Below are 24,298 nucleotides of genomic sequence, written 5' to 3'. Positions count from 1 at the left end.
CGGGCCCGCACGGCCGTGGCGAGCCCCGCGGGTCTCCGCGCAGAGCCCCGTCCCCCCGGTGCCGCAGTGGCCGCGTCCAGGGGCGGGGTCTGGACCGCCGCCCCCGCCGCGCGCTGTGTTGTGGAGACCGCACTGGCCGTGCGCCGGTCGCCCGGGGCGCAGGGCTGCATGGACACGGGGTGGGCTCTCCTGCCCTGCGCACCAGCTTCCGGCTTGACTTGTGTTGAAAGACGGTTGCGCACACGGCTGCACCTTGGCGCACATTCGCGTTGTGTTTTGGTAACGTCTCTAAGGGTGATCCGCGCGCTCCGGGCTGCGCTGGACGCGGTCACCGCCGTGGGCGCGGGGCCCATCCGGGTCCTGTTCTCCCGGCGTCGGTCGGGGGGCAGCACTTGCTTGTTCCTAGCGGGGGGCGCCCCGAGGGGGCGTTCTCCGTGCTGCGGGGACCGTGAGTCGGCAGCTCCACTGTGCCCAGAGCAGCCCGCAAGGCTGGCCCGGCTCCTGCTGCCCACGCTGACACGGCCCGGTCCCTGGGGTCTGGAGCCTGCCTGCCTGGGCGCGTGCGCAGTGCGGGCGTCCTCCAGGGTGGCTCCGCTGCCCATGCAGTCCACAGGCAGGCCCTCACGCACGGGGAAGCTCAGGTCTCTGGCCCTCGTCCAACTTGTCAGCGCCTCCCCAGCCCAGCCACACTTGGGGTGACCGGAGACCCCCTCCCTGCTGCTGTGACCAGCGCGCAGGGGCTGCGAGGTCAGTGTGGCAGCCCCCGTCTTGCAGGTGACGCAGGCCACGCGCACGTCGGCCTCTCAATACAGCAGCAGCTCTGCACCGGGCGGGGGGAGAGGCCCTGCAGGTACCCCCCACCTCCGGGCCTGGAGTCGGTGGCCAGGCAGGCGCCGGCCCTCCTGCAGGTGCCCACGTGGGAGGCCGCCTTTGCCAGTGGTCATGTCCCAGCGGAGGATGCATTACCCTCAGCCAGGGGCAGCAGCCAGACAGTCGCTGGCAGCCTCAAAGGCCCTTGTGGTCAGCCTTTGTGGGAGACCTCACCTGCCCCGGAGGACAGGTGCGTGGGGCAATCCACCCCCGCCCCCGGAAGCCAGGCGGCCCCAGCACCTCCTCAGGGACCTCAGAGGGCGCCCGGAGGCGGGGGCGGGGCAGCGTCCCGGAGTCACCAGAGCTGACCGCTGGGGACTGGAGGTGTGGGAGGAGGAGGACAGGACTGTGGCCAGAAACGGCCTTGGGGCTCCCCCAGGCCGCATCTCACGGCCCACCGCTGGTCCCTAACAGGGCTTGCAAGGGGGGAGGCATGAGAACTCTGGGACCATCTGAGCTTCCTCTCCCGGGGAGGCGGGGCTGGTGTTGTGGGCAGCCCCGGCCTGGAGGTGTCCGGTTCCCGCTGGCCGGCAGAGGCCTTCCTGTGCAGGAACCAGAGGAGCCTTGCAGGCTGGGCAGTGAGCACGAGAGCCCCCAGGGCCCAGCCCTGCCCCCGAGCACCCTCCGCGGGGCACCCCCACGTGAGGGGGGTCTCTTGGCCTGGCCTCACCATCTGGCACCTGGCTCCCCCACTCCCAGCTGGGGACCAAGTTCCTGGGTGGACTGGCAAAACGGGGAGGGAGCCAGGCAAACAGTGGGTGCTCACCGCCATCCGGGCCCCCGCAGCCCCGCTGAGCTGGCCTGGGGACCCCTGAATGTCCGCCAGGAGGCAGCACCTCCCCTCGCAGTGGGACCCCGGAGCCCTCCCCGGCCAGTGCCCCCTGGCGGTAAAGACCACGCGCCCACCACAGTGAGGGCCTCGTTTATTCGCAGCGGAGCCGGGCAGGCCACTCACATCTGATACTGTGCAGACCCGGCCCCCATCCCGCACCGGAGGCCCCACCCCTCACAACCGCTGGGAGGCCAGGACCTCAGGGTCCCCGCAGCCGTGGGCCTCTCTGGTGCTCTGAGGGAGGCTGCAGGGGCAGCAGCGGGTCACCAGGTGGTCCCAGGGCTCCAGGGAACGCAGCCAGAGGGGGAGCCAGGCCCAGGAGCGCAGGCGGCCGGGCAGCCAGGCGGGCCGGTGCCGCTGCAGGACGCAGACCAGGCCGGCAAGGAGCAGCAGCCCCACCAGGGGCCCCCCTACGGCGGCCAGCGCCGTGGCCCCAGCCAGGGAGAGCCCGAAGGCCAGCAGGGGAAGCAGCAGGAAGGTGAGCAGGAGGTAGGCGATGGCCACCCAGCGGTAGCGGGCAGTCAGGTCTCCGAAGCGCTTGGCCAGCGGCACGGGCAGCCGCAGGACGGGCAGTGTGTACCACAGCAGTATGCCCGCCAGGTTGAAGAAGAAGTGGATGAGGGCCACCTGGGGGGGGGGGGAGTCAGCAGCCTGGCGCTCCAGGCCCCCTGCCCAGCCCCCTGCAGACAAGGCCCCTGGCCTTGACCGGGGTCTGCCCAGCAGCCCAGACAGGCCACGCGAGAGGGAGGACCCTGGCGAGGGGTGGGCACGTCCCTCCCACGCCACGGCTCTGCCATGCACACGTGGGCAGGGGCGGTCACCATGTCACCAAGGCCATCGAGGGAACCTGTCCACCCCTGGACTGGCCTGGCTGTGCCTGTGCGCAGTGGCTGGGTGCTTGGCCACCTCAACTCCTGTGGGTGCAGCAGGCCCTGGGCTGGGCGGAGTGAGGGGGCAGAGGCAAGGAGGCCAGGGGAGGCGGGCAGGGCCAGGCAGCAGCAGCCCAGCGTGGCCCGTCCAGGCACCCAGGCAGAGGGCATCTAGAGCCAGGGCAGTGGACACTGGGTGTTGTGGAGAGAGGAGCGGGGAGACACATCCTGCAGGTGTGGCGTAGAGGCACTCGGGGGCCCCCAGGCTGGGGCAGGCCCCCGGGGCGCACCCGAAGAGCACACTGTGCAGGAACAGGGTGCCGGGGGAAGAGCGGGTGGCCTGGGGACCCCACGCTGCGGAACGTCCCGGAAGTGACAAGTGTTGGGTGCTGCGGGTCTGTGGGTCCGGGGGAGCAGGGCTGCCGGCTGTGGCAGGCAACCAGGAGTCCAGGGGAGCTTGGCCAGTGGCCCCAGGGCAGGCCGCACGACTGCCCTGGGTGCGGGGGGTACTCAGGAGCCCCCAGGCCAGTGTCCCAGTGAGGAGGGGCAGTACCTGCACGGAAGGCAGCAGCATGTCGGCGGGGCTGGCCAGGGCGGCCAGAAGGGCCGTGGTCGTGGTGCCGATGTTGGAGCCCAGGAAGAGGGGGTACGCGCGGTCCAGGCTGATCACCCCGACCCCTGGGAGAGCAGGGGTCACCACCGGGCCCAGGCGGAACCCCTGCCCGAGGCCCCGCCCACCCCGCTCACCTATGAGAGGCACGATGGCCGCCGTGAAGATGCTGCTGCTCTGTAGCAGGAAGGTCAGGCCGGCGCCCACCAGGATGGCCAAGTAGCCGCTGACCCAGCCGAAGGGGAAGGGGAAATCTGGGGGCGGGGCGGGGTCAGTGCCGTCGGCCAGCGGCCGCTCCCCAGCCCCCGCCCGGCGCCCGGCCCACCGGCGTTGATGGCGGTCCTCACGGCGCCGGCCACGCGGCCGCGCAGCGCCGAGTTCAGCAGCTTCACCAGGAGGAGCAGGCAGGTGCAGAGCAGGAGCAGGGAGCCGGCCAGCAGGATGCAGCCCGCGGCCAGGTCCGTGAGCCCCGCTCCCACGAACAGGTGGTGGCCTGGGGGCAGGGGCACGGTGGTCAGCAGAGAGCGGCTGCGGGCGCGGCGGCCCGGGGCCGGGGGGCGGGGCTGGCGCGGGCCTCACAGGGCAGCTTGTCCGCCGGCACTGTTTGATTCCGCTGCTCAAACTCGCTGTTCCCCTGAGCCTGTGGCGGGGGGGAGCAGGGAGGACTCAGGACAGGCTCACTGGGCAGCTGGAGGTCAAGGGCGACTCAGCGGGTCAGGGGTCAGGGGTCAGGGCCACCTCACCGTCTCCCTGCCGGAGCCGCACCATCGCTTAATGAGGCTGCTGTTGGTGCCGCCAGTGAGCACGTCGGCGTCCAGCTGGGGGAGGGGGGGTTGTGTGCTGGTCGCTCCCTCCAGGCTCGCCAAGGGCTCAGATGCCCAAGGGATCGGCCCGGCCCAGCCCTGCCCGGCGTGCCCTCCCCTGCTCACCTGCACGACCAGGTGTGTGAGCGGCTTGGTGAGCACCTTGAGGATGTCGGGCGCCCGCCCGCCGGGCCGCAGGCTGGCGGCGCCCAGGGCCAGCTCGCTGAGCCTCTGCAGGGCGGCCGTCGCCCGCTCCAGTGGCAGCAGCACCAGCACCGTGAGCCAGTTGAAGATGCCGTGCACGGCCGAGCCGCCAAAGGCCCTGTGGCCACGCAGGGCGTGGGGAGGTGGCCGCGGCGTGCCGGCCCTGGCGGCCCCAACCTGCCCTCCTCCGGCCCCCGACTCACCTGCGGAACTCGTCCCGGTGGCCCACCTGCGCGATGGAGACCAGCGTGCTGGTGACGGCGGTGCCCACGTTGACACCCATGATGATGGGCACGGACGCCTGCACGGACAGCACTGCGGGGGCCCCCACGTCAGCTGCCCGCCACCCCAGCCGCCCGCCGCCCGGCCAGGCCCCAGCACTCACGCTTGGAGGCCACCATGCTGACCACGATGGACGAAGACGTGCTGGAACTCTGCACAAGCACCGTGACCAGAACGCCCAGGACCAGTCCGGCCACGGGGCTGGACAGCACCACGTTGTCCTTGAAGGCGTCCCCAGCCACTCTGCCTGCACCGGGGTGGGGGGGAAGGTGCCGGCTGCAGAGGGCTGCCCGCCCGCCCCGGCCCCGGAGGCGCCCGTCACTCACTGCCCAGCAGCTGGAAGGCGGAGCTCAGGATGTCCAGGGAGCAGATGAAGAAGTAGAGGCAGCCCAGGAGGCCCCCGGCTTTGAGGAAGCTGCCGGCCAGGCGGCCGAGCCTGCCGGCCACACTGAGCTCTGCAAACACAGGCCGGGGCTGTCCTCTGCCGGCCGCTCCGGGCCCCTCCTCCCCCGCCCCCTGGGAGGGCACGGCCGAGCACCCCGCCCCATCTCCCACTGGCGGGGTCCCACTTCCTCCTCTCTGTAACCCGAGGCACAGAGCCCCCCACCCCGTTCCTCTGCAGAGTGGCCGAGCCCACAGCCCCGGGGCTCCCAGAGCTGCCCTGCGGCAGGACGGAGCGGGCAGCTGGCAGGCAGCCGGCCTGCACGGTGGGTTCCCGAGGCCTGCCCGCCTGCTGCCCCCACACCCCCGGGCCTACCTTTCCAGGACTGGCCAGTGTCCTTCAGCTGAGGCAGTGCCCAGGGGTCTGTGCCCACCTCTTCCAAGACCAGGACAGAACTGGAGGGCCCTGCGGGGTGGGGGTCAGGAGGGCTGAGGCCAGAGGGCTTGCGGTGAGTGACAGCAGGAAAGGACGCTGGGTATAGCTGGGTGGAGCCCCAGGGTGGGCAGGGGGCCTGGTACCTGCATTTCTTAGACCCTGGTCCGCCAGGTCAGCCATGTTCGGAGGGCGGTGGGCAGCCTGGCCACCAGTGAGGGAGGCCGGCATGGGTCTGGGGCAGATCTGTGGGCAGGAGGGCAGGTGTGGGGCGCCCCTTTGGCTGTGCCTGTGGCACCAAGGAGGCTGAATTCAGGGCCCCCGGCACCCCCAGACCCGAGACATAGGCCTCCGCTCTCCTTCCTCACCCCTGCAGGCCTCTGTGTCCCCCCACCTCCGTCCACAGGAGGGTGGCCACAGTGATCTCCGGCTGCAGGCGGGCAGGCCCCAGGCAGCCTCAAGGACAGAGTCGAGGGCCCTGGCTCCTGTCTTCCTTGCGGGTCTGGCTGGACGAGGGTGCAGGGCACTGGGGACTTGTCCCACCGCGTGATGTCGGGGACGCTACGACAGTCCCGGCTTCGACGCTGGCATCCAATTCCACATGGCGCCATCGCCACTGGATGAGGGCCCCCCCACAGGGCAAGGAGCAGAGGAAGCGGCTTGGGCGCCCCCACCCCACTTCAAGACTCATCTCCCGGCAGCTTCTGCCTCCTCAGCTCCCGGGCTCGGAGCTGTCCATCTGATCCGTCCACCCCGACTGCCTGCTGGGCCTGGGGTCCTCTGGGGCACCCCCGCTCCTGCCTGCCCCCGGCTGCTCTCTCTTGTCCAGGTGTCCCCGACACGCACGATAGGACCCAAGCTCCAGGCCTGGAGGTCATTTGGGTTGTGTCAGTGGCCCTGGACCTCCCCCACCCCTGGTTCTAGGAGTTCCTACCTGTGTGGGTGGTCGGGGGCCCCTGTGGGGAGCTGACGGCGCAGCAGCCGCAGGTCAGAGAGCCTGGGTGCGCACATGACCTGCCGGCCGAGCCCCATTAATGTTTACCCAGCAGCTGAAGCTCCCGGGGGGCACCCTGCCTGGACCCAGCGCCCCAGGGCAAGGAGCGCGAAGCCCCCAACCCAACCCTCCTGGAGTGAGTGTTCTCCTGGGAGTGGGCCATGGGCCAACCAAGGGCACCATGGGGTAGGCGGGCATGCGACCTGGGGGCCGGTGGGCGGGCAGCCCAGCAGGGAGGGCGTCGAGTTCACAGCTGGGCTCTGGGCAGGGCAGGATGGGCAGGGCGCCTCGAAGGCCAGTGGCTGCAGAGGGAAGGGGGTAGAGCCCCCGACCCCCAGCCCCTGCCTCCCCCCTGCACGCTGCTCCCAGCCGAGCCCTGACCGCCCGTAGCTGGTGGGATGCCCCCTCGGGCCAGCCCCTCCCCCACAGGCCCGGCCTCCACATCACCCCGCGCTGCCCACTGCCAGCCCCTCACTGGACACGGGGGGACTTTGGCCCGGAGGGGGGGTTCCCGAGTGTCTGTTCAGCAGATTCCCTTCCCTCCCCGCCCGTCCCACTCCCCACTGCCCGGGGCTCCCGGGGCAGCTCTTTCCCGAGGGGATGGGGCCCGGCGGTGCCGGCCGCTCTGAAGCGTCTGAGTGGTGGCGGCTGGCAGGTGCCGGGAGCAGGGGCCGGCTCCCAGCTCGGCTGAGCAGCGAGGCCGCAGCAGATCCCGACCCTCCGGGGCCTCGGAGTCCGGCCTGCCCCCGGCCCTCTCCCTGGTGCCTCTGTGTGTGCAGGGGACGGCGCCTGCACGGTGGGAGCCCAGGGAACACGGCTGAGTGGGTGCACCGCACGGGGCAGCCGGCAGGTCAGGGCTGACGTTGGTGGCCTGGCCAGGCCTCCCTGCCCACTGCTTGCCGATGCTTTATGGGAGTGGGGACGGCGTGGCCTGGCCCTGGTCCTGCACCTGGGACCCTGTCTGTCCTGAGTGAAGTCCAGGCCTGAGCCAGTCTGCAGGCAACCCTGATGGCCATGTCCCTGGGCCACACACAGGACAGCTTGGGGGTCTGGGGTTCTAGCGGGGAGGGGAGGAGGCGCTTCTTGTGGGGTCTCAAGGCTCGACAGCCCAGACCTGTTGGCAGCCCAGGGCGTCCACAGGGGGCTGTGCCCGGGGTGCCGTGCACAGGGTGGTTCCACGTGAGCCCTGCCCTGGGCAGCATGTCCTCCGCCAGGTGGGAATGGCCACAGCTCAGACCTCGGGGTTGCCCGGGGGGTCCCAGCAGCAGGAGCAGCAGCAGCGTCTGGGCCGGGGGCCCCAGGAGGGGCGGAGCCCGGCCGGCTGTTGTGTGACAGCTGTGCCACCCTTGAGAGGCGTGGGGGGCTGTGGCTCCACCCTCGAGGGCTCCCGCTCGGCCTTCACGGCCAGGAAGGCGGCCAGGTCGAGGTCCAGCATGGCCGCCCCTCCGCGGGGCATGGGCGTGCTCTGGCGGCACTGGGGGCAGGGGATCCAGCGCTGCTCCTGGGCCGGCGTGTCCAGCCGCCGCACGCACGCCTGGCAGAAGGTGTGGCCGCAGTAGAGGCGGCGGGGCAGGTGCCCTGAGAGGTCGTAGGCCGAGTAACAGACGATGCACTCATTCCGCCGCGGCCTGGGGGTTGGCCCCTCCTCTGAGGCTCGGGGGCCCTGGGGCTGCAGCATCCTGGGGGAGGAACGCAGCCCACATCGCCCAGAGTGTCCACCCGGGAGAGCGGGAGCCCAGCCGTGGTGGAGCCGGGGGAGCCAGGGTGGTGGGGGCCGCAGGGTGCGCCTCTCGGGGCCCCTCCAGCCCGCCTGAACCCCAGTCTTACCTGCATGCGCTCCGCCAGGTGGCTGTGCCCAGCCGGAGCTGGAGGAGGGGTGGGGGCCCAGGGCTCTCTCCTGGCTCGCGTTACCGGCACGGGGGAGTCAGCAGGGAAGCAGGCAGCGGCTGTGGGCATGCGGGCGGGTGGGGTGGGCTCCCCTTTCAGCCACAAAGCCTTGCAACTGGATCTGGAGGCACCTCCCGCCCTGCAGGAGATAAGGGCCCCTCTGCTAACTGGACCAGCTCTCCCTGCCCAACCCCCACCAGGCCCGGCCCTGCACTCACCCCCCCCCAACCTCAGGGCTCTCCCGCGGTGTTCTCAGTCCCCAGCTCCTGGGCCACCGCCTCCAGGAAGCCTGCCCTCCACCTCCAGCTCAGAGCCTCCAGGGCTTCCGCTCCTCCCCATGTGCTTGTCGGTCCTGGGTCCCCGCCTGGCGCGGCCTGTGCTGTTTCCATCGGCCACAGGCCCCCAGGTGGCGCTCCAGCTCCGTGTGAGACCCCCCCCCCAAACGCGGCCACCCCAAAGCTCTCAGAGGTGCCAGGCGTTGCCGACGACGCCAGAGGCCCCCGCCAGAGGGCACCTCCAGCTGGCTGCCTGCGCAGCTGCAACCTAACGGCCAGCCCGGGGAGCACGGGTTCCAGGGGATGCGGTCGGAACTTGCGCCCCGCAGCCCTGCTGGAAGCCAGGGGCCTGGAGGCCCCTCCTGGCCAGGAGCCACCCCTTGGCCGTCTGCCCCAGGACTGGTCAGGCAGGTTCCGGGACTGGCCTGGGTGGGGTCATCACCCACTGGGGGGCGGGGGAGAAGGAACAGGGAGCCTGGCACAGGCAGTCCCGTGCAGTCAGGACAGTGACCTCCGCATGCCACACTCCAGCCCTGCCCTGCTGAGAGCAGAGGGCGGCTCAGCAGGAGGACCCGTCCGTCCAGCGAGGCCGGCTCAGCTCCCGCCTCCGTGAAACCAAGGCATTCCCAGAGCCGGCCCCGCGGCTCACTCCCCGTTCCGGCATCCGGGTCTTCCCGGCAGGCACGTTCCCTGGTGCAGAGCCAGGCGCAGCCCGGCTGGCCGGGGCCTCTGTAGCACCCATGGCTGCAGCCTCCCAGCCCTGCCCTTCCTGGTCTTCCGGGCTGCTCCGTCCTCAGGGGACAGGTCAGCCGGCCAGCAGCACGGCCCAGGGTGTGCAGGAATTAGATGTTTCATGGGAAACCAGAAAAACACCCTGGCTGAGACTGGGAGGTGACTCACGGGCGGGCAGGGTTCAGCCCTCAGCTGTGCCTCCCCGAAACCTGCCACCACCTCTTCCTGCCGTCGGACCCGGCCTGGGTCGCATCCCTGGCCTGGGAGTGCGGGCGGCAGCTCCAACCCAGGCCAGGCCCAGCCAGGCCCACGGACACACTCCCACCCCCTGCAGCCCCGGGCCCACACACTGTCACGGGGGCAGTGGCTTTCCTGTCCCTAGAACGTTCCACGGAGGCCAGGAGACTATTACAGGGCTGCGGGGGCGGGGCAGTGCTGTCGTCCTTCCTGCCCCCCACCCCCCAGGCCAGCAACAGAGGACAGGAGCCACCGGACAGCGCGCACCCTGCTTTATTGTCTGGGCCTCCGAGGAGGTGGCCTCAGGTGTCCCCGAGTGCCCGGGACTCCACACCAAGGGACCGGCCGAGCTGCCAGCCTTCCCGACGGGCAGGCGTCCTGGCGAGCGGGGAGCGGCCATCCTCGGGGTCTGGGCTAGGAGACGACGCAGCAGCTGTGGCAGCGGCAGAAGCGGGGGCAGTGGCAGCAGGAGCAGCAGGGGCAGCAGCAGCAGTGGTGGGCGATGTCGTCGCCACGCCCCACGGGGGGCAGGCCAGCATAGGTCAGTCCCGCCGGGCGCTGCCCGGGGCCATAGGGGTTGCTGGGCTGCTGCCAAGCCTGCTGGCTCTGGCCGAGGGCCACCCCCGGGGTCCCCTTGGCCCCTTGGGCCCCCTTGGGCCCCAGAGTCTGGGGGTGCTGCAGAGGGCTGGCCGGCCGGGGGGCACAGGGCCCCTCGGGCAGTGGCTGTGTCACTGAGGATGTCGAGCAGGGCGCGGCCTCCAGCTGCTGCCCCAGGGCCGGCCGCAGGTGGGCCCGGGGGATGCTGATGTGGGCGAACGGGTTCTTCACAACCATCTCGTGGGGGTCCATGGCCCAGGCTGCAGGGGTGGACAGACACAGACGGGGCCTCAGGGAAGGGCAAGGCTGCCTGCCAGCCATGGCCCAGGAACGCGCCGACTAGGCAAGGCCTGCTTTGCCCATGCCCCCCGCCCACGGAGACGGCAATGCGCGGGCCCAGCCCGGGGCCACTCACCTGCCCCCCAACCCCACCTGCCCACGGAGACTGCAGTGTGCAAGGCCCAGCCCGGGGCCACTCACCTGCCCCCCCAACCCCACCTGCCCACGGAGACTGCAGTGTGCAAGGCCCAGCCCGGGGGCACTCACCTGCCCCCCAACCCCACCTGCCCACGGAGACGGCAGTGCGCGGGCCCAGCCCGGGGGCAGCTGTGAGACCCAGCCAGGGCCGCGGGCCGAGCACTCACCGGCGCTGGCAGGGTGGCCGGCTGACCTCGGTCTTCGCGGCTCCTGGTCCCAGTGCCTGTGACTGTTGTGACTGGCAGCCGCCTTTTCCCTGCTGGGGCAGGGCGGGGCCGCGGGGCGGGCCAGAAGGGGTTCCCCCGGTCTCCGAGGCCCACCCCTCACTCAGGTGGGCGGCAGCTCCAAGGGCACGGCTGACCGGGGGTGACTCAGGCGCGAGGCATCCAGGGCTTGCCCCGGGCCCTCCAGGGCACCTGCCGCCCGGCCCCAGCCCGGAGGTGGGTCAGGCCCGCGCCGCGCGCAGGGGCGGGGATGGCGACCCGCCGGGCCGGCGCGGGAGGAGGCGCGTGGCTTCTTGTGCGACCCGCACACCGCCGTCGATAAACCTCAGAGTTCGGGATGCGGGCCACGCCGTCGGCTCCCGTGCGGGACCGGGGCTGCCCTGCGCCGGCGGGCTCGGGGGGCTGCGCGCCCACCCCATGGTGCCAGCCCGGCCAGGGGCGCCGTGAGAGGGGGTGTGTGACAGCGCGGGAGGCACTCGGGGCCGCCCCACGCGCGAGCGCCCCCGGACGGAGCCGGCCCGGACCCTGCACCTCCGGACGTCGGCGCCCGCGAGCAGTACCAGGAGGGCGGGCCCAAGCTGGACACGAGCCGCAGGCCGGGTGCCCGCTGCAGTCAGCACGCGGGGCCAAGGTACTCGGAGCCCCTCGGGGGCAGACCCTGGAAGCCCCACCCCCGGGCAGCCTCAGACTCCGCCTCCCAACCTGGCGCACGCGCATTTCAGGCACGGGCCGCCGGCGGAACCTTTATTCCCCAGAAACCTCCGCGTTCCAGGGCTGCCCGGAAGACCCGGGTCGGACGGATTCGGCTCGGAACCGCGAGGCTGGTGCGCCCCAGCCTGGGCGGGGCCTCGCGCCGGAGGGGGCGGGGCTTCGAGGCGCGGGGCGGGGCCTGCGGCTGGTGCCGGCAGGTGCGCGGCCGCGCGACTCGGTGGCTCCACGCGCAGAGCGCGCGGCAGGTGTGGGCCCGAGGCCTGTTCCGGGCGAGGCTGCCCCGGCCGCAGGCCGCCACCGAGCTCCTTCTCCCCTGTGCACCTCACATCAGTAAAGCTGCCCAGACCCTGGCCCGAGGCCCCAGGGCGGCCACGCCGTGCCCTGTGGGCCAGGGACGCCCTCCAGCCTGTGCGGCCGACTCCCCGACACCGTACCCCCGGGGCTTTGCGCCCAGGGCGCGCGTTCCCGCAATCGGCTGGTCTCGCGCCCTGCCCTGCCCCGAACCTGCGTGCCCCCCGCGCAGCGCGGGACCCGGCACGTGGGCGCCCGGCGGCCCCACAGCTGTGGGCTACCGCAGACTCGCACGCCACCCTGCGGCGGGCCGCCCACGCTGCTGCCCACCTCCCGGCCACCACACCGTCGCCTTGGAGCCCGCCAGGGGCTCGGGCGATGGCCGCGGAGGCGCAGCGGCCTCCCTCCCGCAGCACGCACGGCGGATGCGAGCGGGCCTAGAGCCGTCCCCCTGCGCCCCTGGCAGCGCGGGCGCCGAGGCTTCGCCACGTGAGCGCAGGAGGGGGCGACCCCAGGGCCTACCGGGGGCGACGCGGGGGCGGGCTCAGGCCCGGAGCGACTGGAGGGGCGGCGAGAGGCTGGCCCCGCCCCGCGGACCCCGCGCGGGTCCCCAGACGGGGGGTGGCGCTGCGGGCGCGGGCGGGCGCCGCGCGCACTGCGGTCCCCGCGCCGCCGCCGCCGCCGCAGAGCGCGCCACGCTCTGCACGCACCTGCCGCCGCCGCCGCCGCCGCCGCCGCGCCGAGCCCCGCGCCCCGCGCCCCGCGCCCGCGCCCGCGCCCACGCCCCTGCCCCTGGGTGTCGCCCGAAGCCGCGCCATCGCTCGAGGTCGCCGCTGGAGCCGCCGCAGCCGCGCCCGGGCCTGCCTTTGAGACAACCTCTGCGGCGGCGGCGGCGCGCGGCCCGCGGACGCCAGGCTGGGGCAGGTGAGCGGGCGCGGGCGCGGGCGGGGGGCGGCCCGCGGCCCCTCCCCACCCCGGCGGGGGTCGGGCTCCCGGAGGGCGCGCGCGGCCGCGGGGGCGGGGTCCGTGTTCGGAGTCCGGCCGAGGTCGAGGCCCCCCGGCTGAGGTCAGGGTCAGAGGTCGGGCGCCGCGTCCTTCGCGCGGGGCGGCGGGGAGGGTGCGGGGGCCGCGCGCTGCGCTCACGCCGCCTCTCTCCCGCAGCTCGGGCCTGCTTCAGGCCTCTCCGCCGCCGCCGCCGCGGAGCCTGCAGCCCGGGCCCTCCCGCAGCCGCCGCCGCCGCCGCCGCTCCGGCTAGCTGCCTTCCCTGGGCGCCCTGTCCTGGAGTCATGGGGCCCACCTAGCCCCTGCCCGCCTCGATGTCCCCGCCCGCGGACTGCTGACCTCGGCTGCAGGGGGAGAACCCCCCACGCCCCCCGCCCAGCCCCGGCGGCCAGAGACCCTGGGTGAGCCCCTGGGTGCGACCCGCGGCCCAGGACAGCCCCCTGCCGGCCCCTGCCCCTGCCTGCCGCCCCCGCCTCTCCCTCCTGCCCCTAGGACTGGACCAGAGAGGCCACTGTGGCCCCTGGGGGGGGCCCTGCCCTCCCAGCTCGCGCCAGCCGCCCCCAGGGGTCCGCCCCGGGCCTGGCTGGACCAGGATGCTGCCTGGCCCCAGCCAACGCCCGCGCCCACCCGAACGCGCCGTCTGAGCGGGGACAGCCCGATGCCGGCTGAGCCCGGGCCCGAGGTGGGCAGTGGCTGGCCGGGCCTGCTCATGTCCTGCCTGAGGGGTCCCCACGTCATCCTCAAGATGGAAGCCATGAAGGTCGTGCACCCCGAGAAGTTCCCCGAGCTGCCGGCAGCCGCGCCCTGCTTCCCCGCGGCGCCGCGGCCCGCCCCCGCGCTGGCCCCCAAGCGGGCCTGGCCCTCCGACACCGAGATCATCGTCAACCAGGCGTGCGGGGGCGACGCGCCGGCCCTGGACGGGGCGCCCCGCACTCCGCCCCCGCCGCGGCGGCCCCGCAAGGGCAGCGTGGAGCTGGGCTTCCCGCGCGTGGCGCCGGCGGACGAGGTCATCGTGAACCAGTACGTGGTGCGGCCGGGCCCCGCGGCGGCCGCGGCGGCCTCGGCGGCCGGCGAGCCGCTGCAGTGCCCCACGTGCGGGCACACGTACAATGCCACGCAGCGGCGGCCGCGCGTGCTCTCGTGCCTGCACTCGGTGTGCGAGCAGTGCCTGCAGATCCTGTACGAGTCGTGCCCCAAGTACAAGTTCATCTCCTGCCCCACGTGCCGCCGCGAGACTGTGCTCTTCACCGACTACGGCCTGGCCGCGCTGGCGGTCAACACGTCCATCCTGAGCCGCCTGCCGCCCGAGGCGCTCACCGCGCCGGCCGGGGGCCAGTGGGGCGGCGAGCCGGAGGGCAGCTGCTACCAGAGCTTCCGGCAGTACTGCGGGGCCGCCTGCACCTGCCACGTGCGGAACCCGCTGTCCGCCTGCTCCATCATGTAGCGTCCGCCTGCCCGCCACCCCCCTCCCCCGGCAGTCCCTGCTCGCTGCTGCCTCGGGGCCTGGCCCTGCCCTGCCGCCGCCGCCCCTTCCTCGCCCACCATGGCTTCTGGCCCACCCCGCGTGGCACTGTCACTTCAGCCAACTTTGCCATTAAAACTGCCAAAGTTTGCACCTGTTCCCGGATTGGTGCTGGCTCCCTGGGCTGGGCCTGGGGGCCGGGCGGAGGGTGGGGCCCAGGACTGCAGTCTGGATGGGGTTCAACCTGGAGCCTGTGAGAGGAGGCCCAGCTCTGCCCGCGGGGGGACCCAGCTGGGCTGAGCCCGCTCAGGAGGCCAGGCCTGGTGGACAGGTGCTTGGGTCCCTGTGTGGGACCACGGTGGGGGCTGCCTAGGGGACAACCTAGATTTCCCTCCTGGTGCCACCTGGGTGCCCTAGGGCCATGGCTGCTGGGAGGACCCAGGGCCCTCCTGGGTCTGGAGAAGGGACAGCCAGGCAGGGTGGACAGACCACGCAGTGGCGTTTATTGTGCCGCTGTGCACGCGGCACTGCTCAAGGCTGGACCTGGGCCCGGCTCACTCAGGAGCCAAGGCCCGGGCTGGTGGCCCGAATGCAGGCCTCTCAGGGTCACACTGGTCCCTTCCTGGGGCTGCTGGGGGCCTGACCACGGCCAGGGCTCTTCAGGTTCCGTCTGCTGTGCCCGGCTGGGCCTCGGCAGGGAGGGGGTGTGCCCCTGCCGGCACAGTGCCCGCCGGCTGCTCACAGGCTGTCCTGCAGGCCCGGCCTCCTGCAGCGGCTGTCCTTGGCTCTGGTGTCCTTGGGGCTCCGCTGGAGCCGGGGCAGCAGGGTGGTGTGGACGCCAGCTGGGTGGCCTGGGCCCTGGGCTTGGCGGTGGCAGGTCCTCGTTGCTGGCCGGTGCCCCGGTCCACCCTTGGGTCTTCAGGCCGGTGGTGTCCAGGCCGTCCTGGGCGCGGTCAGCGGCCGGTGGTGTCCAGGCCGTCCTGGGCGCGGTCAGCGGCCGGGGCGGTCCAGGAGCACGAACAGCAGCCCCAGCAGCAGCAGCGGCGTGAAGATCAGCAGCAGCCCCAGCAGCTCCAGCGCCAGCAGCGCCAGCAGGGCCAGGCGGCGCGCACAGGGCCCCTGCTCCCTCAGCGCCCACAGCCGGGCTCCCAGGCAGGGAGGGCAGGGCAGGAAGGGCAGGCAGCCCTGGCCGCCCGCGGGCCCCGCCAGGAAGCGCAGCTGGTAGCGGTGCTCCAGGGAGCCCCAGGGCCCGGGCCCCCGGCGGGGCGGGGCGGGGCGCTCGGGGGGTGGGGGGCGCTGGGGCCCGTCGGCCTGGAGCAGCTCCTCCTGCAGCCGGCAGATCTCCCACTCCAGCACGGGCGTCTTCTGGCGACACAGCGGGCAGCGCACCCGGCCCAGGTCGACGCTGGGAGCTGTGCCCAGCAGCCGGTGCAGGCAGCCCACACACAGGCCGTGGCCACAGTTCAGCAGGGCCAGGCGCTGCTGGCCAGGCCCGTAGGGCTCTGTGCAGATGGGACACTCCTCCTCTGCCCCCTGCCCACGCACCTGCTCCTCCCACCCTGCTGGCAGGGCCCAGATACCGGCCAGGGCAGCGGCCCCCAGCAAGGGCTCACTGTCCCGAGGCCTGGCGCCCTGGGGGACCCCAAGGTCATCTCTTTCATCTGCTGGCTCCTGGTACGGCGGGTCCAGGCCCTCAGGGTCCAGAGAAGTCCAAGGCAGGCCGCTGGGCTCAGAGCTGGGCTGGCCCAAGGTGGGGGCGGGGGCACCCAATTCCGGGGTGGAGGCCCTGGGGCCGGAGTCAGGGCGGGTGGGTAGGGAACCCAGCGTGGTGATGGGGGTCATCAGGGGCGTGAAGGTCAGCGTGGCCCTGAGGCACCGCGCGGGGTCTGGGCTCCGGGCTCCACCCACAGCTCCGGCACTGACCTCCAGCTCCCTCCAGGCTTGCTGGCCCCACTGCAGGTCCTCACCTGGGACCCAGCGACGAGCCAGCTCCAGAGGGCTCCTGGGCCCATGCGGTGCCGTCCCCAGGCAGACCTGGTCTGAGCCTGGCCCATCCACGTCCAGTCCCGGCCAGCGACTGACCAACAGGCAGAAGCCCAACAGCTCCGGTGTAAGCAGGCACCGCCCAACCCCTCCAACAGGATTTCCCCGTCCGAGCAGGCGAAGCCCCTCCCAGGGGCGGCCCAGCGCCCACCACGCCCCCTCCGGGCCACGCCCCCTCGCGTCACTCCCCCAGCTCCGTGGGCAGAGCCTGCTGGGGAGCAGCCTGGGCCCCCTGAGCCGCTCCCTGCTGGGCCATCAGAGGAGGGCAGACCTGTGGGAGCCCCTGGGCACAGGGTGACCGCACAGCGACCAGGCACCCAGGCTGCAGCAGCACCTCTGGCACACGCAGCCCAGCAAGGGTACCCAGAGGCACACGTGGGCACACACGTATACCCACAGGCACACACATACACCCAGAGGCACACGTGGGCACACACGTGTACCCACAGGCACACACATACACCCAGAGGCACACGTGGGCTCATACGTGTACCCACAGGCACACACATACACCCAGAGGCACACATGGGCACATGTGTGTACCCACAGGCACACACATACACCCAGAGGCACACGTGGGCACACACGTGTACCCACAGGCACACACATACACCCAGAGGCACACGTGGGCTCATACGTGTACCCACAGGCACACACATACACCCAGAGGCACACGTGGGCACACACGTGTACCCACAGGCACACACATACACCCACACACACCTGCAGGCACCCACATACACATACGAGTACACACATACACCCACAGGCACATGCATACACCCACATGCACACGCATACACCCAGAGACACACATGTGCACCCAGTCACATACGCACACCCACATGCACACGTGTGTGCACACACACACCCTCCTGTGGCCCAAGCTGAGCAGGAAGAAGGGAGACAGCACACGCGGCAGTGGTCAGAGGCTGCGGTTTACTGCCCGGCCCTGCTGTCGGTGGGGGGGGGGCTGCTGGCCAGCCTCCTCCCGCTGTCCCTCGGGAGGCTGGGGTCTGCACTGAGCCTGGGGTGGCACCGTCCCTGCAGGCTGACAGGACTGGCAGGAGGCAGAGGCGGTGGTGGGCTGCTGGGCTCCCGAGCCATCGGGTGCCTCCGGGTCGCCGTTCCTGTGCAGGGTGCCGTGGCTCAGGGCACCACCTGATAGGCGGAGGACATGGACGGGGCTGTGGCTGGGGGGTGGGGCAGCCGGGGACAACCGGGGCGTGGCTGTGAGGAGCCACCGTCCTGGCCGGCAGTGTGACAAGGACTGGGGTCTGATGGGGCCAGGGAGCGGCTGGGGGGGGTGCAGGTCAGGCCCAGGTCTCCGTCTGGAAGCGCCGCGTCGCCTGGAGCCTGGCGAGGTAGGCGGCGGCCTCGGGGCCGGAGAGCCCGCCCTCCTCCTGGAAGATGGCGGCCAGGGCCTCGGAGACCTCTGTCGGCAGGTGCTTGGCATTGCTGCAGGGATGGCCACCGGGAGCCGTGAGGCGGGACCTGGGGACCCTGGGGGTGGGGCGAGGCCCTCCCGCCCGCGGTGCCGCTCACCCTGCCAGGTAGAAGCAGGCCCCACGGCGGTCCAGCAGCTCCCACACCAGGGGCCCCAAGTCCCGGAGCCGGTGCTGCACGTACACTTTGTGCTCCTGCGGGCGGGGGCAGGGCAGGCCCTGAGTGTGAACCCCTCCCGCCCCTCCCCACCCCCCTCGCCCTGCGCGGCCCACCTGCTCCCGGGAGAAGGCGGTGACCAAGGTCAGGCAGCCCCTCTTCTCCAAGAGCCGCCACTCAGCCTCCCAGTAGAAGTCCTGGTCCCTCAAGCGGCAGCCGAAAAACAAGCAGTTCCCTGGGGCACGCAGAGCAGCCCTGAGCCGGGCCCCGCCCGCCCGCCCGCCGCCCGCCCGCCGCCCGCCGCCCACCGCCCCAAGCGCTCACCTGTGCGGCCCTGGGCCACACGCTCCTGGACAGCTGCCCGGAACGGGGCCACACCGGTGCCAGCCCCCACCATGACCACGGGCGTGTCTGCCGTCTCTGGGAAGGCCAGGCTGCCAGGCCGCACCCACAGGGGCACCTGTACAGGTCCTGCCACAGGAGGGAGGCGGCGTGAGGCGGCTCAAGGGACGGGCTGAGGGGCCTGGGCGTGGCCATGGGAGTAGGGGTCACCTTGTCCAGGGTCCAGGGACGCCAGCCAGGAGGAGCAGAGGCCCCGGCGCGGCTCCTTGAGGCGGGTCCGGTACTGCACCACGGCCACCAGGATCTGCAGCCGCGCCGGGTGCACCTGCGGGGACAGTGTGCACCCTGGCCAGCTAGGACCAGTCTGCTGCCAGCCACAGGCCCCACCCACGCCGCCCAGGGCAGTGGGGGGAGGGGCAGGGGGCCACGGCCCTCGGCCCGCCCACGGTGCCTCACCAGCAGCGAGGAGGCGATGGAGAAGGGGCGAGGGCGGATCAGGGGGATGAGGTCCAGCAGGTAGTCCGGGGGGATGGCGCCCGCGGTGTGGGGGAAGTCACACAGCACCTGGGGGCCGGCGCTGGGTGAGGCCGGGCGGGGCGGTCTGTAAAGCCTGGGCAGCTCTGCCCCGCCCCGCCCGGCCTCACCTCCAGGATGGTGCGGCGGGGCCGGGAGCAGTACTCGTGGCGCTGCTCCTGGCCGGACGCCGACGAGAACTCCTGCAGCTTCTCCCGCTCCAGCTCGTGCGGGGACAGACAGGCCAGGAGCTCGAAGAAGGAGCGGCGGGGCACGCTGGCGATGTCCAGGTACCGCGACACCAGGTGCCCAACGGAGCAGGGCTGGGGCAGCCCCTCCAGGCCGGGGGTACCTGCCGTGGGGAGCAGGAGGCCTGGGTGGCCGGCCGCGGACACGGGTGGGGAGGGCGGGGAGGAGCAGCAGCTCGGCCGGGCTTACCTGGCTCCTGCGGCCGCAGCCAGAAGCGCTGGTTGGGGTCCAGGCCCAGTACCTGGCAGAACCGCTGGACGTGGTCGGCGGTGTTGGAGGGCTGGATCAGCACCACGTCACCGGCGGCAAAGCTGGGTGGGGGTTAGGGGAGGGGCTTGCGGAGGGAGGCCACGTTCAGGCCTCCCCAGCAGAGCTGCCAACTCCCAGCTCCAGCGGGGGCTCGAGAACCCTGCGCCCACTGCCCCACCCCGAGCCCCAAGCTCCCGGGGACGCCTCCACACCCCGCTGCCCTGCCTGTCTGGGGACGAGGCTGTGTCAGGCCCCTTACCTGATGCCAGAGCCCGTGATGTCAAACTCTATCAGGCGGACGTCCTGGAAGTGTGAGGGGCCGGTGACCCTCTGGTTGGTGACCATGGGCGCCAGGAAGGGCCGCAGCTCTGTGGGCGGCCCCTGAGGGTCAGCACCAGCCTCGCGGGGCTCCTCCGAGCCCACGCTGGAGCCCTCCTGAAGGAACTGCAAGGTGAACTTGGAGGGCAGGCTGTGGGGAGGGCGTGGCCGTCAGAGCCTGGGCTGCCTTCCGGGGCCCTCGCCCACCCCTCGGGGAGGCCCACACTCACGGGACTCCCGGGGGGATCACGGCGAGGCCGGCGGGCACAGGGTACAGCTCCAGTACCTTCTCCCACAGGCTCTGCAGCCAGGGGTCGATGGCGGCATCAGGCCTGGGGGGATGGGCACGAGCTGAGGGCGTCCTGCCCGTGGCGGGGCCCTGCTGGCCGCGCCACGGCACCGCCCCCTGCTCTCACCCCAGCTCGTGCTGGTCATCGCCCAGGCAGGCGGGCAGCAACGCGCTGCCACCCAGCTGCAGCAGCCGGCGGTACAGCTTCTTGGCCACGAAGTTGAACCTGCAGAGACAGCGCGGCCGGCCCAGGCTTGGCAGAGCCGAGGAAGCTCCGGGGCTGGGAAGTAGCCTCGTTCCCGACGGCCCTCATCCGGGTGCCCGCAGGTGGGAGCCGGGACTTGCGGGGGCCACCTGTCTTCCCGGGCGCGGTTTCCTCTGTGGGGAGTGCCCCCCCGGTCACCAACACCACGTGGAGCGGTCCCAGGTCCTCACTGCCTGTGCCTCCCACTGAAGGGACTCGGGGGTGCCTGACCTGCGGGCACGGCCACCCCGCCCTTCTGGGACCGCCGGGCGGTCTTCCACGTCTGCCGAGCGACACTGCTGCTTGTTTACGGCAGGCCGAGGAAAACCGGAGGCAGCCCCCCGCCCCGGCGGAGCCGTGTGGAGGGGCGCCGGCCCCACGGAGAGCGTGCGTGGACGGGACGCAGCTCTCGCCCCTCCCGCCCAGCGCCCACCCGCCTCGGACTCACTTGGCGTAGGAGGAGTCCCCAAGGCCCAGGACGGCGAAGTCCATCTGGCAGAGGGAGGTGGGCGGCAGGCGCTTCCGGAACAGGAACCTCCAGAAGTTCTGAAGCCGCAGGGAGCTGTGAGAGCCGGGCTTCCCGCGCGCCCCGCAGGCGGTGCTGACGGCTCCGCGCTTGGCCGCCGCCCACGCCCACGCCCACGCCCACGCGGAGACCCAGCTGCAGGTCTGGCCTCCCGGGTTCAGCCCGGCCCAGGCCTGGCTTGCAGGCAGACGAACATGGACACCTGGAGCAACACGACTGCTCTGCCACCGTGCCGAGAACCCGTCCAGGGAAGGCAGGTGGCCCCGAGGCCGCCCGGAGCAGGCACTCACGAGGTGGGGGGCGAGCTCGCTGCCTCCCGCGCCCCCTCCCCTCGTCTCCCCGTCGCAGCAGCGGTTCTGGGCTGTGCTGCTGGGACCCCTCCCCCCGCCCCCGCCCTCACAGGGCCACCCCAGGAGCCCCAAACCTGAACCCCGACCTTCCTTGTCCGTGACCAGAGCGGCCCTCCGCGCTGCCCCTCTGCTCCTCCCACCACCGCCCTGCAAGGGCGCCTCAGCCCCTGCGTGCCCACCGCCCCTTCTGTGGGTGAGCAGAAGGCCTGGACCTGACAGCTGTCGCCCCACGGCTTCCGGCCCACCTGCCTGACCGCCGCTGCCCGGCCACTCTGCACTGGGCCTGGCTTCCTGCCGCCCCTCCCTGCAGCGCCAAGCACCCTCCTCCCGGGCCTGGCGCCCCGCTCGCTGCAGGACCAGAGGCTCTGCTCGCACCCCGCGGCTGGCCCCCCTAGCATCTGGCACCTTCCCCAGCCGCGGGCACTTCCGGCGCCGACTGGACCGCCCAGCACGCTCGCTGCTTCTGCTCCCGGGAGCCCCGGCCCCAGCCCGTGCCCAGGCTGCACCGAGACCTAAAGGCCCTTCCCCGGGAGCCACAGGAGACCAGACCAGCCTGTCCGCGAGCGGTGAACACGGAGGGCGAGGCTTCTCCGACAGCACCGGCGGAGAGCCACTGACTACCGCCGGTGTCTCTCCAAGTGCGGGGCGGAGCCCCCGGGCCAGCCTTACCTTCATGTTGTCCGGGGGGTCTCCCTGGCCTGCAGTTGCACAAACAAATACCACCAGGCGCTCGTTGATCAGGTTCACCTCAAGAGAAGACACGCAGGTAAGACCTCGTGCGGGGACACCGCACCGAGGGCGCCCCCTGCGAGCACCCCCGCGGCCCGGCCCCCTCCCCGCGCCCCCGGAGCGCTCACCACCGCGTAGGAGTCCAGCGCCTGCACGCGGCAGCCGAGCCTCCGGCGCCGGGCCTCGCGGCCCAGCCTCTCCGCCACATCCTGGGCCGTGCCCGTCTGGCTGCCGAACAGCACCAGCAGCTGCGGGCTCGGCATCGCGGCTCCCCCGGGGGGCGGTCCCCGCCACCAGGTGCACCGCCGGCGCCCGCCGCGAGGCGACTTCCGCTTTCCGCCGCCCACCGGAAGTGACGCACTTGGGCCGCGCCCGGCGGGGCATGGCGTCCGAGCGCCGCGGGCGTCGGCGGGCGGCCGGTGCGGGGTTCCGGGCGGCGGCCGGCGGCGGCGGCGGCGCGGCCGCTCGCTGCCTCGCGCTCGCGGCGGTTGCGGGGGCGGCGGGCGAGGCCCCGGGCCGCGCGCGGCCGGCGCCATGCTCTTCTCGCTGCGGGAGCTGGTGCAGTGGCTGGGCTTCGCGCCCTTCGAGAGCTTCGTGCACCTGCTGGCCCTGCTGGTGTTCTCCGTGCTGCTGGCGCTGCGCGCCGACGGCCTGGCGCCCGGCCTGTCCTGGTGGAACGTGTTCGTGCCGCTGTTCGCCGCCGACGGGCTGAGCGCCTACTTCACCACCATCGTGTCCGTGCGCCTCTTCCAGGACGGGGAGAAGCGGCTGGCCGTGCTGCGCCTCTTCTGGGTGCTCACGGTGCTAAGCCTCAAGTTCGTCTTTGAGATGCTGCTGTGCCAGAAGCTGGTGGAGCAGACCCGGGAGCTGTGGTTCGGCCTCATCGCGTCGCCCGTCTTCATCCTGCTGCAGCTGCTCATGATCCGCGCCTGTCGGGTCAACTAGCCCCGCGGCGGGGGTGCGTGCCCGGGCCTGTGGGGCGGCCAGCCCCGCGCCGGGGGTGCGGGACCCCGAGCCCGGGGCGTGGGCCAGCCGGGGCCCCACCTCCGCCCGCTGCACCAGAGACAGCGCCTGCTCCTGCCCAGCCGAGCGGCCACTTTGCTGCCCAGAAGTCGTGGCTGACATTGCTTCTCCCGTTAGCTCGGGGCCTGCACAGCAGCTGCCCCGCTGGACTCAGGGACTTCCTGGCCCGGCTGTGCTGACCCAAGAGCTCCAGTCGCACCGTGCTGTCCAGGCTGTGTGAGATGGTGGATCTCCTGCCTGATGTCCTTTCTCCATCCCGGCCACCACGCAGGGCCTGAAGGACGTCAGACCGCGTCCGCTGTCAGCTGGGAGCATCGCTCTGCCATGGGGTTGGCCGAGAGGAACAGGTGCCCGGTGCCCTGAGGATTGAGACCTGCAGGTGGGAAGCGGGGTGGCCGGCTCTGTCGGCCGCGGTCTTTGGTCTGACGCCAGTTGGGTGCCAAGTGGGAACATCTGCGATAAAAATAAAAGAGAATCTTTCCGGAAAGGCGCGGGTTTTCTGTGCGTCCTGAAGACGGGCCCCTGCGTGGGTCTCACGGCGGGGCTTGGGGTGGACCTGGAGGGGAGGCGAGCGGGGGCGCCCAGGTGAGGGCACCTGCCATGTGTGGCTCTGCAGGGCCGGGGGCAAAGCTGCCCTGAACCCTGGTTTCCCGCCACTCGTGAGCTGGGGAGGCTTCCACGTTTAGAAGGGTTCGGGATGAAGGGTGTGTGACGGTGGCCGCGGCCCGAGTGGCAGGGCAGCACCCGGCACCTCGGCCGACGGGGCCTGGCCGTCCTCCGAGGACGGGTGCTGGCCTGAGGCTGTAGGGCGTCCAGCAGTGTCCACGGCCTCTAGGGCTCGGGACCGCTTTTCCCAGAGCAGGTGTGCTGACCCTGCTGTGACAGCCTGTCCAGCCTGTGGGCCTGTGTCCCCTTGCCTGAGGGGTGCCGGTCCTGTAGGCTCGCTACCGCACTGCCCTGCACTTGGGAGACCCCTGGCCGGGTCAGTCTCACTACCAAGATGTCTCCGGCCCAGGACTGACCTGCGTTGTCAGAGTCGGACACCAGCTGGCGCTGGGAGTGGGTGCCCTTGTGCTGGTGTTTGGCGGGTCTGGGGTACTGGGCACTCCTGTTGGTTAGAGGTGATTTGAGGAGGGTCCGGGGCGCTGGAACCCAAGGTGCTCCAACGTAACAGGGAGGGGAGTTAAGGCGCTGGCAGCTGCAGGCTGAAACCTGCTGAGCCCTCCCCCGCCCCCGAGGCCGGGGGTGTGAGGCAGTGGTGGCATTGTGGGGGGCTGCTGCTGGCACTCCAGACGCCCTGAGAGCACCGTGCAGCCCTCCCCGGGGAGGGAGCTGAGGACCGGTCGGCCTAGAGGGGCTGCACCCTCAGAGGAAGTGGGACCCCCCTACGCCGTCGAGCGTTGAGAGCCCTGGTGTGGCCACAGCGTGGGATGCTCGGACACACGGCCTGGCCCCCAGGCCCTTTCTGCACTGCGAGCTAGCCGAGCACGCGGGCCCCGTGCGCCTGCTTGTGGGTGGAGAGAGGCCCCTCTCCGTTCCTCGGCGTCTCTCTGTCCACGTTCAGGGGGGCCAGGTCTGAGGCGCCCCCGGGACCCCGCGCGGGAGGCCCCGGGGCCGCTGCACCGACTGCAGAGCCGGGCGCCGCCTT

The 24,298-nt window shown here is 72.3% G+C and overlaps 7 protein-coding genes across 17 annotated transcripts; 2 read left to right on the top strand and 5 right to left on the bottom strand.

Annotated features, from left to right (window-relative positions):
- Nucleotides 1–1,776: 1,776 nt before the first annotated feature.
- Nucleotides 1,777–7,504, bottom strand: SLC34A3 (solute carrier family 34 member 3). Of its 5 annotated transcripts, none has more exons than XM_051838891.2 (13): nt 5,653–7,504; nt 5,431–5,530; nt 5,228–5,317; nt 4,797–4,925; nt 4,574–4,717; nt 4,392–4,503; nt 4,111–4,306; nt 3,925–3,999; nt 3,761–3,821; nt 3,507–3,674; nt 3,319–3,435; nt 3,125–3,249; nt 1,777–2,329 (listed from the first exon to the last, which is right to left on the bottom strand). In XM_051838891.2, the coding sequence occupies exons 1-13, from the start codon at nt 5,893–5,895 to the stop codon at nt 1,877–1,879; spliced, it is 2,013 nt and encodes a 670-aa protein (XP_051694851.1). In that variant the 5' UTR covers nt 5,896–7,504; the 3' UTR covers nt 1,777–1,876. The 5 variants fall into 5 exon arrangements, with proteins under 5 accessions (XP_051694851.1, XP_051694853.1, XP_051694850.1 ...); XM_051838893.2 differs by having other exon boundaries at nt 3,925–4,306; nt 5,653–5,790; nt 6,219–7,504; XM_051838890.2 differs by having other exon boundaries at nt 3,925–4,306.
- Nucleotides 7,505–7,509: 5 nt separating this feature from the next.
- On the bottom strand, nt 7,510–7,956 carry RNF224 (ring finger protein 224). Its single transcript, XM_051838914.2, has one exon. The coding sequence runs from the start codon at nt 7,954–7,956 to the stop codon at nt 7,510–7,512; it is 447 nt and encodes a 148-aa protein (XP_051694874.2).
- A 1,710-nt stretch (nt 7,957–9,666) lies between these two features.
- CYSRT1 (cysteine rich tail 1) lies at nt 9,667–12,318 on the bottom strand. 2 transcript variants are annotated; one of them, XM_070059670.1, is made up of 2 exons: nt 10,553–12,318; nt 9,667–10,266 (listed from the first exon to the last, which is right to left on the bottom strand). In XM_070059670.1, exon 2 carries the CDS (start codon nt 10,256–10,258, stop codon nt 9,824–9,826), a length of 435 nt encoding a protein of 144 aa, XP_069915771.1. In that variant the 5' UTR covers nt 10,259–10,266; nt 10,553–12,318; the 3' UTR covers nt 9,667–9,823. The 2 variants fall into 2 exon arrangements, with proteins under 2 accessions (XP_069915771.1, XP_069915769.1); XM_070059668.1 differs by having other exon boundaries at nt 10,651–12,312.
- A 105-nt stretch (nt 12,319–12,423) lies between these two features.
- RNF208 (ring finger protein 208) lies at nt 12,424–14,331 on the top strand. The gene is made up of 2 exons (XM_051838909.2): nt 12,424–12,633; nt 12,871–14,331. The coding sequence occupies exon 2, from the start codon at nt 13,370–13,372 to the stop codon at nt 14,153–14,155; it is 786 nt and encodes a 261-aa protein (XP_051694869.1). The 5' UTR covers nt 12,424–12,633; nt 12,871–13,369; the 3' UTR covers nt 14,156–14,331.
- A 324-nt stretch (nt 14,332–14,655) lies between these two features.
- LOC138845857 (ring finger protein-like) lies at nt 14,656–16,337 on the bottom strand. Its single transcript, XM_070059657.1, has one exon. The coding sequence runs from the start codon at nt 16,013–16,015 to the stop codon at nt 15,164–15,166; it is 852 nt and encodes a 283-aa protein (XP_069915758.1). The 5' UTR covers nt 16,016–16,337; the 3' UTR covers nt 14,656–15,163.
- Nucleotides 16,338–17,136: 799 nt separating this feature from the next.
- On the bottom strand, nt 17,137–22,011 carry NDOR1 (NADPH dependent diflavin oxidoreductase 1). 6 transcript variants are annotated; one of them, XR_011383050.1, is made up of 14 exons: nt 21,756–21,973; nt 21,568–21,645; nt 20,471–20,598; nt 19,906–20,004; nt 19,720–19,821; nt 19,431–19,640; nt 19,112–19,233; nt 18,805–19,025; nt 18,617–18,724; nt 18,371–18,505; nt 18,143–18,289; nt 17,935–18,053; nt 17,762–17,856; nt 17,137–17,674 (listed from the first exon to the last, which is right to left on the bottom strand). XR_011383050.1 is itself a non-coding variant. In XM_051838898.2 (14 exons), exons 1-14 carry the CDS (start codon nt 22,009–22,011, stop codon nt 17,530–17,532), a joined length of 1,896 nt encoding a protein of 631 aa, XP_051694858.2. In that variant the 3' UTR covers nt 17,137–17,529. The 6 variants fall into 6 exon arrangements, 5 of the variants coding, with proteins under 5 accessions (XP_051694858.2, XP_051694859.2, XP_051694856.2 ...); XM_051838898.2 differs by having other exon boundaries at nt 18,371–18,485; nt 21,568–21,596; nt 21,756–22,011; XM_051838899.2 differs by having other exon boundaries at nt 18,371–18,485; nt 20,471–20,568; nt 21,568–21,596; nt 21,756–22,011.
- Nucleotides 22,012–22,161: 150 nt separating this feature from the next.
- Nucleotides 22,162–23,137, top strand: TMEM203 (transmembrane protein 203). The gene has a single exon (XM_051838912.2). It carries the CDS (start codon nt 22,162–22,164, stop codon nt 22,570–22,572), a length of 411 nt encoding a protein of 136 aa, XP_051694872.1. The 3' UTR covers nt 22,573–23,137.
- Nucleotides 23,138–24,298: the final 1,161 nt, after the last annotated feature.

This window comes from Oryctolagus cuniculus, chromosome 1 (assembly GCF_964237555.1).
Source record: "Oryctolagus cuniculus chromosome 1, mOryCun1.1, whole genome shotgun sequence".
NCBI classification, from domain to species: domain Eukaryota; kingdom Metazoa; phylum Chordata; class Mammalia; order Lagomorpha; family Leporidae; genus Oryctolagus; species Oryctolagus cuniculus.
Note: the sequence above shows the minus strand (reverse complement) of the source record. Positions and strands in the feature narration are given on the sequence as shown.